The sequence below is a fragment of the Alnus glutinosa genome, chromosome 8 (assembly GCF_958979055.1).
Source record: "Alnus glutinosa chromosome 8, dhAlnGlut1.1, whole genome shotgun sequence".
In the NCBI taxonomy this organism is placed as follows: domain Eukaryota; kingdom Viridiplantae; phylum Streptophyta; class Magnoliopsida; order Fagales; family Betulaceae; genus Alnus; species Alnus glutinosa.
In genome coordinates, this window is record NC_084893.1 from 26,408,238 (window position 1) to 26,423,505 (window position 15,268).

The following is a 15,268-nucleotide window of genomic DNA, read 5'->3' on the forward strand; positions in this document are numbered from 1 at the left end:
CAAATTGATGCAAACACATGGATTGATTTTACATTTTTTTTTTTATATAAATTTTAAAAGGCTCTAAATAAAAAATGTGCTGACATGTTTTCCTTTTATATTTATATTTATCTTTTTCATCATTTTTCATTATATATATATATATATAGTTTCCCCAGATAGTACTGTTGATTTTAGTTAGTTGTTGTTCCGAGTTTTGATCGCGCGCTTATTATCACAGTGTCAAGGTTTATTGTAATAAAAGTTATATTCTAGTTTATTTTTATTTTAGTATAATTAGTCATTGTAAAATATATTTACACAAATTACACTGTTTATAAGGATTCTTCTAATCATAAAAATGTATGGCAAAATATAAATTTATAAGAAAATCTTGAATAAGAAAATTTTGATTAGTAATAGCATCTGAAAAAACAAAAAGAATTAATTTTGAACTAAATTTTTTAATATAAAAATATATTTATAATAAAATTAAAAATCCCTAATTCTAAAAAGTTGTGCCAAGTAAAACTAAAAAATCCCATTATTACGTTTTGGTAAACTTAAAAATAAAACTTTTTTTAAAAGAATTCTTTCAAACTTTTTTCTAAGAAACTCTATTTCTGAAAACAATCACAAACCGGCTGCATGTCTACTCAACACTAAGGGAGCTAGGTGGTGTTCATGGTACTTCATAAGGATTTTCGCCTTAATTTGCATGCGAGTTACGTGGAAGGTGGGAGGGTAATGGTTGCATTTGGCTTTTAGATGGGCCCATGTGTAGAGTACTTTGCTTGCTTGTTTCCACGTGTAGAGTTTCATGCGAAAGCTGCCATAAAATATATGTTTTGTTTGCTTTTGAAATTAATTGAATTTGTTTATTACCAGGATGGATTTATCTGACATAGCTTTGGTGCATGGCCTTGGGTTTGCATGATATGATCGCCGCGCTTATATATGTTGCCAAGTAGCTAGCTAGCTTGTAGAACTAGTTAATTAATTATGTCCTAAACTCCTATAGTTCTTCGAAGCTCCATTCAGTCCTTTGATATGTTTTGAGACATGGTTTTCTGCAGATATATTTCTTGTACGTACGTAAAACTACTTATGTCCTATACAGTTGTTTAGGAAAGCGATGGATTTGAATGCCTTAATGACCCTTTTTGCAGCAGTCTTTTCCTTTACTTTCGATTCCCACATATTTTGAGCACTGCTTTGATGCTAAAAGAGCAGCTACCACTAGAGCTGCTCGTGATTTTCATATCAATCGATTGCATATATACGACTTAATTAGAAACAAAGAAAGACCGCGTTAATGATTCGATAATCAAGCAAGTAAACTAATTGAAAAACTAAGATTAAGCGTTTTATTTTATTCAAGAGACAGCCTACAAGGCTTCAAATAAAACTGCTCATATCTAGATAGTAGATATTTCTAGTACGTGCACACGATGATGTGCTTATGAAAGCCAGTCACCATTTATCTAGAGCTAGCATGCAGTGACTTTTATTTATTTATCGTGATTCGTGCTTCTCTAGAACCAGGCGGAGCGAATCTCACAACGCTGGGGGCTGAGGTGGCATTGATTTGGCATGTGCCTCGCACACTCCATCATCTCCCGCATTTCCTCACCCCGGAGCTCACCCTGCTGTTGCCTTACCACCTGCCTCAACCCCTCACATCGGCACTGCTCGTCCATCCTCCTCAACTGTTGGCAGCACTGCTGTAAATGCTGCTGCTGGTTGCCGTCCTCGAAACTCCCGGACTCGCATTGCTGCCTCATATATCGCTGGCAGTGGTTGAGGTTCTGCTGACGCTGAACCTGCTCGCGGCAGCTCTCGCCTCGCCTCTGCTGATTCTCAATGTTATCGTCGACGTCTACAGTTGTTACGGTGGTGTGGAAGGCAGCAGCAGCATGCGCCACCAACAAAAGGGCTGCAAAAAGAGTTGCTAAGGTTGCGAGCCTGGCCATTGTTATGATATGAAACACTTTAGTGGGAATGCGAATGCTTTGATGAAACTCTATGGTGGGAGTGGAGGGTATTTGTAGTGGTTTTTGGGGTGTGCATGTAAAGTACGTGTAAGGAGTGATGCTCAGGCTGGTTTTGGCATTTTTGTGGGGTGGCTATGCGTGGTCTGCCGGCTGCATTCATGCTTCCACGTAGGTTTCCATGCATATGGATGCTGCCACAAACGGATACCAATGAGCCCAGTGACTCCAAATCCCATCCCATAGCTGTATTTGCTCTCTCGAACCTCGGATACCAATGGAAGTTATCACCAGACCATCGATCCTATGCAATTAACTACAGAATAAGTCCTAATCATGAGTGATAAGAAGTCTAGAAACAGTACTTTTAGAGGACCCTCACAGCAACATATATACTACAAAATCAAAAATAATATTCTCAACAATTGCCTCCCTCTTCTATGCCTTTGATAGACAAACTCCAAATTAGTTCCTCAAATCAGTGAAAGCCCATTGTTCCCATCCTTCCTGAATTTTAACCACATGACAAGCCATCATGGCTGAATCTCCTATCACCCAAACTCTTTGAATACATAGGAGCAGTTACCTATATCAGATGAATTCTTAAATCTAATTCCCTCATTGCCCCATGAAAAAAAAAATTCCACAGGTCTTTGCTTCTTAATGAAATATAAAATACTGCCAACCTGATTACAAGGGGTTGACCTGAATTATAGAAACCATGAAGACGCTGTACATTTAACTGATAAGTCTATTTGCCAGTTGAACTTCGACAGCAAGCTTAAGTCTATTTGTCTTCATCTACCGACAATTGTCTATATACCCCACCCACCAAAAAAACAAAAGAGGAAAAAATGCTTCATTCGTCATTGAAGTATGGACTTTTATCAAATCGCTCCCTAAGGTTAAAAAATTATCAATTTACTCCCTAAGTTTAGAACCGTTATTAAATAGATCATTCCGCTAAATTTTTAACGGTGTTGCCATGTCATACGTACCCAATTAGAAGAGGACATACCCCGTTTTAATAAAAAGAACAATTAATATTAAAAAAAAAAAAATCTAAGGTAATCAGTTAGACCACCTCAGATTGACCAGAGGAGGTGGCCGAACCACCCCCAATGGCCTTGGGGTGGTTCAGACACCCCTTCTAGCCAGCCTGGGGCCACCCCTACTAGCCGGCCTAGGGCCACCCCCTATAGCCAATTGGACCGCCCCAAAAAATTTGGTTTTTTTTTTTTCTTTTATATTTATATTTTTTAATTTTTTATTAAACATGAAGGACATGCATAATCTTTTGATTGGGCATGACATGGCAAAACCGTTAAAAATTTAACAAATGGTGGACACTAGGAGATATTTGATAACAGTTTTAACCTCAAGGAGTAAATTTATAACTTTTGAACCCTAGAGAGTGATTTGATAAAACTTTCGTACCTCGGGGACCACCGGAGCATTTTGCCAAAAAAAGAAAAGCCAAAGACGAAAAAGTAACAACGATGATATTATTCAGTTCGAGGTTGTATGAATATAATAAAACAAACATTGCTTGACAAATGGATCATAAATTGGACTAGTATTAGTAATAGAGGCCATAATTTACACAAATAGAACATTTTGAGAAATTTTAAAACAACTAGGAGGATATTTTGAGCAAAACACTAATTCAAATTTAAATTAAAGCAAATGATGATCACAGACCTTTGCAATTGTTTCAGCTGTCTCTTTAAAGTCAATGCATCTAGAGACATTAGATTTTGCTAGAAACTCATCAATCAGTCGAATTCCAATATTATAACCCCTGCAACATAATTAAGCACTCAAATCAACGTAAAGCTTTCCTTTTTTATAATAATCTAATCAACAATTTTGCATCAGAAGAGTTGTTGGCAGTAGGAGACTACCCATAGACACAAGGAAAGTATGAAAGTTGCAATGCAATATCAGAGATGCTAAGGGGAAGTCGAGTGATATAGCTAGCTACAGCAAGGCATTCATCAACCCCCCCCCCCCCCCCGCCAAAGAAAAAATAAAAGATAAAGATAAAACACACCGAATCCATTACTAACTGATTAATTAAGTTGAAAATTCTCATATAACCAGATTGTTAGAGGATAAAATATATTCAGGTAAAGAATCCTCAAATCATGCAGAAAATCCTCCTTGTTTTCCTCTCCAATATTTTCCATGATTTCCTCATCAATGTTCCTTGATTCTCTCCATATTTTATGTCATGTTATGTGGGATGTACTCTCCTTAATTAGCCTATATATTGATGTATTTTGTAACCAAAATTATGTAATGAAATCAGTAAAGATGTAGTCCTTTGGTTTACCTGTGTTCTTCCCTTCTTCTCATTTCCTTCTTTGTGTTTTGCCTTCTCTTTAATCTTCTAATACAGATACACAGATTTGTTACCAGGTTTGGCAATTGGCAAAGGAAATACATCTTCTGTGCATAGCAATAAGGTTGGACCATATCTAATAAAAAAGAGTCTTCAACTACACCAATTAAGTTGTAACACTTCAGTTATTTTCTATTACGTTCCTGTAAATCTTCTATGAAAATCAAGAAATAGAACTCAAATTGAACTTCATTGATGGAATGGAATGGATTGTTTACAAAGTGACCGGTCTGATTCGAGGTAGACCGGGCCTCCAATTAACATTAAGATATTTAACAGAGCTAAGCTATTATTATACATCAAGATTCTGAATGAATTCCTAAAAGCAACTGTTTACATTTTATATCATACCCAAAGCCCAACTGAAAACACAACTCTCCAACCCAGTTGGTTGTTCAGCCTTGAATCACGCATATCAGTTAGCCCATGTGCCAAATAGCCCAATATCAATTGATCCTTCACCTGTTAATCTGTTATATAGGCATGTGACATAAGTCATCCAAAGACAAGTTCTGACGCCAGTGTAGGTTTGTACTATTGCAATAACTAGGGCATATATTGACCTCAATGAAAACTGATGAATTATTCACTTTGTTGAAATATAAATTGTCATCTTAAAAGAATACAGCCATTCAAATCAAAATCTTTCCACAGTTATTTAGTCAAGGACCATTATATGTCCCACTATCAGCATCAGAAGGATGTCGAACCGTAGCCTAGTAGTTATCCAGGCTATCCACCCAGAATGGATTCTCACAAGCAAATCAAATTATTACCTTTCATATCATATTCATCTCAAACGAAACCATAAAGTGAAAATTCACATATTATGGTTGTATTGAGTGCAGAGATCATATATTTTTTAGCTGCAGCTTCAACCGCAGGATTTGGAGGGCTGCTATGAAGGCTTGTGGTTTTGCTGATCCCCCTTGCTGTTGGGATGATTTTGTGGATTGGGGTATCTCAAAATTCCATGGTAAGAGCTTGCAAGCCTGCTTAGGTTGTTTGTGTTTTGGCTCGGTGATGTATCATCTCTGGAAGCATCGAAATGATCTCCAGCATGGAAATATATCGAGTTCAGAGGAAGCCATTTTGATCCAGATTTTCTGGGATGTTCGAACCAGAATTCTAGCTAAAGGAAGGTTTAAAAGTTTATCTTCTTATTTAGAGTTGGTGCATAGGTGGAATCTTCATTCATTGTTGTAACCTACGTAATCCCTGTTGAGTAGTTGTTTGATGCATACTGCTTGTTTGTTGCAGTAGGTGTTTTTCATTTTAGGGTCTGCTGTTTGCTCCCATGTGAGTCATGTTTGTAGACGTGGGCCAGTTTTTATCTTTGGCGTGTAATTGTGGTTATGCTTGTTCTATAAAGTTTTGGTTCATCTAAAAAAAAAAAAAATTCACATATTACCAATGAAATATAAATGGAAACTCACTAATGAGAGACTAAAAATTACATTTGGTCGAGCTGTTTAATTGTTTACTTCCTCAACCTCCTCCAAATCTGTAAGCAATTGGCGCACCATCGCCCCGTACGTCAAGGTAAACAACTCAGCAGTCTACACCATTTTCGAGTTTCATAGATCAACAACACAATAAGAGAGTCAATAAATCACGAGATCGCGTATCAATTGCTTAGTAACCTTGCGAGTTGAGCATCAACAAGAAAAATGTAACAGGTCCATAGTAGCTAGAAGGGCTGGATTGTAATAAGTGGGATATTTGGATAGTTAGTTAGTCAGTTGATTAGTTAAACAGTAGTGATTAGAATGTAGTACTTAGCTGTTATGTTAGTTGAGTCTTGAAGTGTATAAAAAGAGAAGGAAAAGCTGAGAGAATTATCGAGAGAATTGTATTAAGTTGTTCCTTGAGAACTTGGAGGCCATGGCTCCTCGAATTGCCAAGTTCTGTGAATGGAAATTGCTTCCATTGTTTCTTCATTTCTTTCTTAATCTTTCTTCTTAAATATCTCTTAGTTCTTCCTCTTTCTCCTTGAAATTTAGAAGTAAAAGATTAGAACTGTTACAAGTGGTATCAGAGCCCTTTAGGCTTCAACCACTGCTTCTGCTTCTCTTCTGAAAACAACGATGACTCAGACACGTTCGATGTCTCAAGAAGTTCAAGACTTGCAGAATGGGCACAACCAATTGCTGATGATCGTGGATTCGCTTCGGCATGCCCATGAGGAGCTTGCTCGGAAGCAGGCGGAACAACACCAGCACCTCCTGCAAGAAATGCGATTTTTGCTTAAAGGCAAAGAACCGGTGGGTATCAGTATTAATGACGGCAACGAAGAATCCAGTAGGCAGGAAGAACACGCTCCTGTTTTTCAGCCTGAGCATCCTGAGGGCATCGTAAGTGGCAACGGTGAAATCAGCGGAAATGTGACTCATAATTTCCAGAACAATTCTACCGCTGAAATACCTCACAGTCGGCCATCTTGCCTTAATTTTCTGAAGTTCAATGGTGAAGACCCTGAAGGTAGGTGTTTTCGCTCTACCCAGTTCTTTGATTACTTTGTTATCCCTGACCCACATAAGTTTATTATTACTGGGTTCCACATGGAGGGAAAGGCGCTGGGTTGGTATCAAGAATTGCGTAATAGCAACACCTTGACTACCTGGCCTGAGTTCCTGTCACTAGTCTTGGTTCGGGAGTCAAAAAGGGAATCAGTTCTTGAGCCAAGAGGAAGTCAGAAGCGTTGAATGAAGAAGAGTTAGCAGGATCCAGCTGGACGCAATTGTGTTGAAGGACAACATGGTCTTTTATGCATTTGGGCTTAAGGGCCAATTGGGTTGTTATACCGATTGGGCTCTAATATTAGTATTACTTAATTCTAGTCTCCTGGTTAATGGGCTATCCACGTGGCTTAGTGGCCCGGTGGTTATAGAATAAATAGCCCAAGTCTCTCTGTTGGAGGTAGGGGATGATTTGATGAATTGTAGCCATCTAGCTTAGTTCATAGCTTAGCTATTGTAATGGTGTAACGATCCAGTATCAATACAAGCAGTTCTTCGTATTTCTACCTCATATCTGTCTCTCAATTTCACAATTCCCTCTCAAATCCCTAATTTCGTAACATACTTGTTACAAATTTGGTATCAGAGCGCAAAACCTGGACAATTTTTTCTTTGGAAGAATCTATGGCTGACGGTACTAGGATGAACCAGTTGATGGAAACCGTAGCTGCTTTGAAGAAAACTGTGGAAAAAAATGAGGCACAGGCAGCCAAGAATTACTCTGAATTGCAGTCAAAGCTGGATGGAATTGCTCCTGAATTGCTGAAGACGATGGAAGGATCCAGCAGTATGGGCGAGCGTAAGTTTGAGCAGTTGCTGGAGAAAGTTTCTTCTCTCGCCCAGGCTGTGGAGGCTATTAAACTGCCTTCGCAATCCACATTTGTGCTTGGAGAGACTTCCGGTGCTGCAAGAGGAAGTGCTGAATTCGTGCCTCTAGTAATGTTGCAGACGGGAAGGAGCTCAGATCTGGTGCAACCTCCTGCTTTCCGCAATCAGCAATCAGTTGAGATCAGATCTTCCGAGGATCAGCTTCTGCAAGCTCCTCGCGTTCCAGCAAATCAAGGATTGCCGCCTCCAGTTGGTGGAGAATTCCAGATCGGCCAGTTTCCGCAAGGACCATTGCCTTCCCTGCATCAGCATCAATTTACGGAGCACAGACAAGCTGAGGACCGATTCGCTGGTAGATCAGCTTTTCACACTGCTCCTCAGTATCAATTTCCTCCTCCTCAGTATGACCTACCTCCTAGAGACAGAAATTCAATGTATGACTATCACGGTGGGGACCATGGGGGCATTACAACCAGGTCAGTTTGTATTGATTTTCCTAAATTTGATGGTTGTGATCCGGTTGGATGGATCTATAGGGCGAATAAATTTTTCAATTTCCATAGAATTCCCTATAACCAAATGTTGATGTTAGCCTCCATTCACATGGAAGGGAAAGCCCTAGTTTGGTATCAAGATATGGATATGGCCGGAGCATTACCTAATTGGGAGGTTCTTACCCATGCTTGGTTGGAGAGGTTTGGTCCTACTTGTTATGATGATCCTATGGAGTCCCTCACTAGGCTGAAACAAGTGTCTAGTGTGGAAGAGTATAAGGAAAGTTTTGAGGCCATTTCTAATCGTCTAAGAGGTATTAGTGATTACAACAAGCTGAGTTGTTTCCTCAGTGGTTTAAAGGATGAAATTAGACTACCGGTGCGTATGTTTAATCCTCCAACTTTATTAGCTGCTTATGGTTTGGCAAAGGTGCAAGAGGAGCATGTTTTGTTGGGAAGGAAGTCCTATAGGAGTGTGTTTAATTCAGGTGTTCCTAAACCTGGTATTACTCCCACTACTCCACTGCCTACCACACCTTTAAAAGCTGCCATTCCCATTCAGAAGGTGTCTCAGGCCCAAATGGAAGAGCGCAGAAAAAAAAAGGTTTGTGTTATAATTATGATGCAAAATGGCAGTATGGTCATAAGTGTCAAAATCCTAAGCTGTTTTTGCTGGATACTGAGGAACTTGTGGAGGAACTGGAATTGGCAGCTCAATCGGAGTTAGAGGAGCAGGGCTTAGACCTTATTGACTTCAACTATGCTGATTCCAAACCAGAAATTTCCTTGCAAGCCATTACTGGCAGTGCTCACCCGAAGACTATGAGGGTGCTTGGGAGAATTAATGGTCAGCAATTAGTCATACTTATTGACAGTGGCAGTACACATAATTTTCTGGACGCTAATGTTGCTAAGAAGGCCAGAATATTGTTGGATAAGGATTGTCAAATCCGAGTAAAGGTGGCTAATGGGGAAGAGGTGATAAGTGAAGGGAAGTGTAATGCAGTTCATCTTCAGCTTGAGAAGTTGACTTTTAAGGTGGATGCTTATGTGATCATTTTGGCTGGATGTGACATGGTTCTGGGGATTTAGTGGCTGATAACTTTGGGTTCCATTGTGTGGAATTTTAAAAATCTTACTATGTAATTTACTCTTGCTAATGAAACATTTCAGCTGCAGGGGTTGGTTGCTCCAAAATTGTGGGAAGAAGCTCCTTTTCCTAAGTCCCTGTTGGAGAGTCAAAAGGGCCTAATGCTTCATTTATTAGAAAATGTGGGAGATCTTGTGGAGACTGAACTGGACGCTGCTATTTCACAAGTTTTGACGGACTTTACTGACATTTTTGCTGAACCTAAGGGTTTACCACCCTCTAGGACACATGATCATGCCATCCTCTTAAAACCAGATTCCCAACCAGTCTATGTGAGGCCTTATCGCTATCCTTATTTCCAGAAAGCAGAGATTGAAAGGATTGTCAGGGAGCTCCTGGACTTTGGGGTCATCCAGCCCTCTCAAAGTCCTTTTTCTTCTCCCGTGTTGCTGGTTCGGAAAGCTGACGGCTCGTGGCGCATGTGTATGGATTATAGGGCTTTTAACAAGGAGACTATAAAGGATAAGTTTCCCATTCCGGTGATTGATGAACTCCTTGATGAGTTACATGGGTCGAGGGTGTTCTCTAAGCTGGACTTGAGGTCCGGCTATCACCAAATCAGGGTCAAGCCGGAAGACATTCCTAAAACCGCATTTCGGACACATGAAGGGCATTACGAGTTTTTGGTTATGCCTTTCGGCCTAACCAATGCTCCTTCTACCTTTCAAAGTTTGATGAACGATATTTTCCGCCATTATTTACGAAAATTTATTTTGGTGTTTTTTGATGATATCCTGGTGTACAGTCCTACTATGCAGGCCCATTCCCAACATCTAAAGCTGACTTTAGAGGTCCTGCGGGCTCACCAATTGTTTGCAAAAAGAAGTAAGTGTAAATTTGGCTGTTTGGAGATTGACTACCTGGGTCATCTCATTTCTGCCGAGGGGGTTAAGGCTGATGGTAAGAAGCTGGTGGTTATGGCAGAATGGCCTCGACCTCAGTCCTTAAAAGCATTACGGGGTTTCTTAGGACTTACCGGTTACTACCGTAAGTTTGTTAGGGGTTATGGTTCAATTACGGCTCCATTGACTGATTTGTTGAAGAAAAATGCCTTTGGCTGGAATACAAAGGCTGAGGAAGCGTTTGTAGCACTTAAGGAGGCTATGACCAATCCCCCGGTTCTCATTCTACCGGATTTTGGTAAACCCTTCTTGATTGAGTGTGATGCTTCGGGCGGAGGTATCAGGGCAGTCTTAATGCAGGAACAAAGGCCGATAGCCTTTTTTAGCCAGGTCTTGAAAGGCCGGTTTTTAGCCTTATCTACTTACGAGAAAGAATTGGTGGCCTTGGTTTCAGCAGTTAAGAAATGGCGTTCTTATTTTCTTGGGTCATCCCTTTACCATTAGAACTGATCATCAGAGTCTAAAGTTCCTTTTGGAACAGAAAATTGGCACCCCAATGCAACAGAAGTGGATTACTAAGTTGCTGGGGTATGACTTTGTTGTTGAATACAAGAAGGGTCGGGACAATTCTGTAGCTGATGCTCTTTCCAGGCGGGATGAGGACACAGACCAGGAGTTTACTATATCTGTGATTTCCTATCCTACTTTGGAATGGCTAGAAGATTTAAGGAGGAGTTATACCTCAGATCCTCATATGCAGGCTCTGCTGCAGCAGTATCAGGAAGGGAAGCTGTCTCACATAAAGTTCTCTCTCCGAGATGGAATTTTATTATACAAGCAGCGGCTTTATGTTGGAGAATCCTTGCGAGACCAGATCTTGCACTTTGTGCATGCTAGTCCGTTAGCCGGTCATGCAGGTTATGACAAAACTATTTACCGGGTCAGGAAAGATTTCTTTTGGCCTAGGTTGAAATATGATGTTAAAAGGTTCATTCGGGAGTGTGACACTTGTTAGAGGGTTAAAGCGGAGAATGTTTCTCCTGCTGGGCTGCTTCAACCCTTGCCTATTCCTGAACGACCTTGGTCTAGTATTTCTATGGACTTCATTGAAGGGCTTCCCCTTTCAGGTGGATTCAGTGTGATTTGGGTGGTAGTTGACAGACTGACTAAGTATGCTCACTTCTTAGCTCTCAAACACCCTTACACTGCGGATAAATTGGCCCAGCTGTTTCTCAGTCAGTTGTTTAAACTTGATGGACTTCCTCATTCGATCATTTTGGATAGGGACACTGTTTTCACTAGTAAGTTTTGGACTGAGATTTTTAAAGCACAGGGAGTTTTCCTAGCTTTCAGCACAGCTTACCATCCTCAGTCTGATGGTCAGTCTGAAGCTGTAAATAAATTCGTGGAGAATTATTTGAGGTGTACGATTTGTGATAAACCTGGGGGGTGGGTACAGTGGTTACCCTTGGCAGAGTATTGTCACAATACTTCCTATCATCATTCTACACAACTGACTCCTTTTGAGGCTATGTACGGGTACTTACCTCCCCGTCTTCTCACTTATATGCCAGGAACTACTCAGTTGGCCACAATTGAGTCCGAGCTACGTTCCCGTGATGAAATTTTGAAGCTTTTAAAAGAAAACCTGCAGAGGAGCCAAAATCGGATGAAAAAGTAGGGCTGATTTGAAGCAAACTGAACGCCAGTTTCAAGAAGGGGACTGGGTGTACTTACGCTTGCAGCCGTATCGCCAGCTTTCGGTTGCTTGGCGCCGTAACCTCAAGCTCTCTCCGCGTTTCTATGGTCCTTTCAAGATCCTTCAGAAGGTGGGTACTGTCGCTTATCGTCTGGATCTTCCGAAGAGCTCTCTCCTCCATCCGATTTTTCACGTTTCTCAGCTTAAGCTGAAGATTGGCCGCTCGGTTGAAGCTATTTCTCAGCTTCCCCCCATCAACGCTCAAGGGATCATTCAGCCTGAGCCTGCAGAAGTTCTAGATCGTCGGTCTCGCCGAGTCCATCATCGGGCTGTGGCGGAGCTCTTGATTCGCTGGGAGGGACAGCCAGCTTCAGAGGCCACTTGGGAGCCGTATCACCGCTTGAAGACATCTTACCCACACCTTGTGGGCAAGGTGTTGTGAAAGGGAGGGGTATTGTCACTGGTCTTGGTTCGGGAGTCAAAAAGGGAATCAGTTCTTGAGCCAAGAGGAAGTCAGAAGCGTTAAATGAAGAAGAGTTAGCAGGATCCAGCTGGACGCAATTGTGTTGAAGGACAAGATGGTCTTTTATGCATTTGGGCTTAAAGGCAAATTGGGTTGTTATACCGATTGGGCTCTAATATTAGTATTACTTAATTCTAGTCTCCTGGTTAATGGGCTATCCACGTGGCTTAGTGGCCCGGTGGTTATAGAATAAATAGCCCAAGTCTCTTTGTTGGAGGTAGGGGATGATTTGATGAATTGTAGCCATCTAGCTTAGTTCATAGCTTAGCTATTGTAATGGTGTAACGATCCAGTATCAATACAAGCAGTTCTTCGTATTTCTACCTCATATCTGTCTCTCAATTTCACAATTCCCTCTCAAATCCCTAATTTCGTAACATACTTGTTACAGTTCCTTAATCTTTTACAGACTCGGTTTGGCCAAAAAGATAGAATGGTAGAATGGTGTCCGGTCGTTGGGACAGAGACAATTCCTCACTGCGTAGAGTATGAAGAGCTACCTTCAGCCCAAACAAAAGATTGAAGATAACCATCCCCTGTTTCAAGAGCTTCCTCAACCAAGTAGATTGGGGTTGGTCGTTCCTGACTATGTAGTTGAGTCTTGAAGTGTATAAAAAGAGAAGGAAAAGCTGAGAGAATTATCGAGAGAATTGTATTAAGTTGATCCTTGAGAACTTGGTGGCTCCTCGAATTGCCAAGTTCTGTGAATGGAAATTGCTTCCATTGTTTCTTCATTTCTTTCTTAATCTTTCTTCTTAAATATCTCTTAGTTCTTGCTCTTTCTCCTTGAAATTTAGAAGTAACATATTAGAACTGTTACAAAAAATTCAGATAGATCAATCATAGAAATCGACACGTTCAAGAATTACGACAAAATCATCACATCCTTGAAATTCAATTTCGTTACCGAGAGAATGAGGGAAAAGAAATTAGATCAAACCACACAACATAGCTAAAACAAAGAAATTAGATCAAACCTCATCGAATACTATAATGTTCAAGAAGATAATTACAACAAATACATGTGAAATGAGAAAAGTATGAGTGAATAAGAGAGAGAGGACATGACCCGATGGTTACGCATGACAACTCTTTCCCGATTCAACAATAAGAGAGAAAAGTATAGTTCTATTGCATGCAAGAGAGATTTTGTTTCCCAACAAATGCTTGGACACAACACTAGCTAGCTAGAACAACTCGTGATATTCATATCAATCGATTGCATATATATAGATATAATTGATCTTGCCCGGCGGTACTATTAAAACCTTTGCTCTGGCGTGTTTACCGTCAAGCTTTCTCTGATCCTTGGTACAAACAAACCACACAAGTCTAAATACCATTTATTATTATTTACTTCATTTCCGTCTTTCCACAATTTTCCCCTTTCTTTTTACTGCAATGACTAGGTTTTCGCAGTTTTATATGCATGGTTATCACTAATCAGAAAATGTGCGAAACCAAGTAAAGATAATCAAGCAAGTAAACTAATTAAGAAACCAATATTAAGCATTTTATTTTATTCAAGAGAAAACCTACAAAGCCTCAAATAAAAACTGCTCATATCTAGATAGTAGATACTACTACTACACACGATGATGTGCTTATGAAAGCCAGTCACCATTTATCTAGAGCTAGCATGCAGTGACCCTTATTTATTTATCGTGATTCGTACTTCTCCAGAACCAGGAGGAGCGAATCTCGCAACGCTGGGGGCTGAGGCAGCATTGATTTGGCAAGTCTCTCGCACACTCAATCATCTCCCGCATTTCTTCACCCCGGAGCTCACCCTGCTGCTGCCTTACCACCTACCTCAACCCCTCGCATCGGCACTGCTCGTCCATCCTCCTCAGCTGTTGGCAACACTGCTGTAAATGCTGTTGTTAGTTGCCGTCTTCGTAACTCCCGGACTCGCTTTGTTGCCTCATATACCGCTGGCAATGGTTGAGGTTCTGCTGACGCTGAACCTGCTCGCAACAGCTCTCGCCTCGCCTCTGCTGATTCTTAATGTCCTCGTCGACGTCCACGGTTGTTATGGTGGTGCGGAAGGAAGCGGCATGCGCCACCAACAAAAGGGCTGCAAAAAGAGCTGCTAAGGTTGCGAGCCTAGCCATTGTTATGATATGAAACACTTTAGTTGGAATGCGAATGCTTTGATGAAACTCTATGGTGGGAGTGCAGGGTATTTGTAGTGGATTTTGGGGTGTGCATGTAAAGTACGTGTAAGGAGCAATGCTCAGGCTAGTTTTGGCATTTTTGTTGGGTGGCTATGCGTGGTCTGCCGGCTGCATTCATGCTTCCACGTAGGTTTTCGTGCATATGGATGCTGCCACAGACGGGTTTGCATGTTTCGCGGCTGTCAAATTTTTTGGGATAAAGTGAAATAGAAAGAATTCTATTCCTTCAAAAAGCACATTGTTTGATTGTGATTAAACTAGCTAGAGGTTAATGCTACAATTAAAGAAGCGAAAGGATCTGAAACAAGCATTTTTCAATTGGTAAATTGAAGATATCCCTCAGCAATTAAAACAGGGTCGGGCCACGAGTTTAATGCAAACCCCAGCCTAAATCCTTTATGAAAATGGATATCGATAATCTCAAATTACAAAATGGATATATTTCAATATGGAAGTGCACTGAAATGTAAAGATTCGATCACTCTTAATTACTCATAATTTGGAGTTATATTTATGATTTTTGAGGTGAAATCCTTAGAATCTATGGAAAGATCGATGTGAATGCCATTATCCATATTTCAATGGGTGGAATTTTGAAAGCTCAAATATATTATTAGTTTATAACTCAGCTCTTTGATTTGTTCTTTAAAAGAGAAGCAATG

At 40.5% G+C, this 15,268-nt stretch overlaps 2 protein-coding genes across 2 annotated transcripts; one reads left to right on the plus strand and one right to left on the minus strand.

Annotated features, from left to right (window-relative positions):
* Window positions 1–1,514: 1,514 nt before the first annotated feature.
* LOC133876305 (2S seed storage albumin protein-like) lies at window positions 1,515–4,448 on the minus strand. The gene is made up of 4 exons (XM_062314581.1): window positions 4,306–4,448; window positions 3,672–3,771; window positions 2,557–2,656; window positions 1,515–1,969 (listed from the first exon to the last, which is right to left on the minus strand). Exons 1-4 carry the CDS (start codon window positions 4,446–4,448, stop codon window positions 1,515–1,517), a joined length of 798 nt encoding a protein of 265 aa, XP_062170565.1.
* A 3,069-nt stretch (window positions 4,449–7,517) lies between these two features.
* Window positions 7,518–12,348, plus strand: LOC133876306 (uncharacterized). The gene is made up of 6 exons (XM_062314582.1): window positions 7,518–8,780; window positions 8,852–9,292; window positions 9,389–10,654; window positions 10,749–11,147; window positions 11,223–11,600; window positions 11,953–12,348. The coding sequence occupies exons 1-6, from the start codon at window positions 7,518–7,520 to the stop codon at window positions 12,346–12,348; spliced, it is 4,143 nt and encodes a 1,380-aa protein (XP_062170566.1).
* The last annotated feature ends 2,920 nt before the right edge of the window (window positions 12,349–15,268 follow it).

Bases quoted from the DNA above. Each gene is read 5' to 3' on its own strand.
- LOC133876305 (XM_062314581.1), bottom strand. From the start codon at position 4,448: ATGGTCCAACCTTATTGCTATGCACAGAAGATGTATTTCCTTTGCCAA. The intron at 2,657-3,671 runs GTCTGTGATCAT...CCTTGTAATCAG, and splicing joins CAGCTGAAACAATTGCAAAG to GTTGGCAGTATTTTATATTT. The intron at 1,970-2,556 runs GTAACTGCTCCT...TTCCCACTAAAG, and splicing joins TAAGAATTCATCTGATATAG to TGTTTCATATCATAACAATG.
- LOC133876306 (XM_062314582.1), top strand. From the start codon at position 7,518: ATGGCTGACGGTACTAGGATGAACCAGTTGATGGAAACCGTAGCTGCT. The intron at 8,781-8,851 runs GTGTCTCAGGCC...GCAAAATGGCAG, and splicing joins CTGCCATTCCCATTCAGAAG to TATGGTCATAAGTGTCAAAA. The intron at 10,655-10,748 runs GTTTCAGCAGTT...CTTTTGGAACAG, and splicing joins AGAAAGAATTGGTGGCCTTG to AAAATTGGCACCCCAATGCA.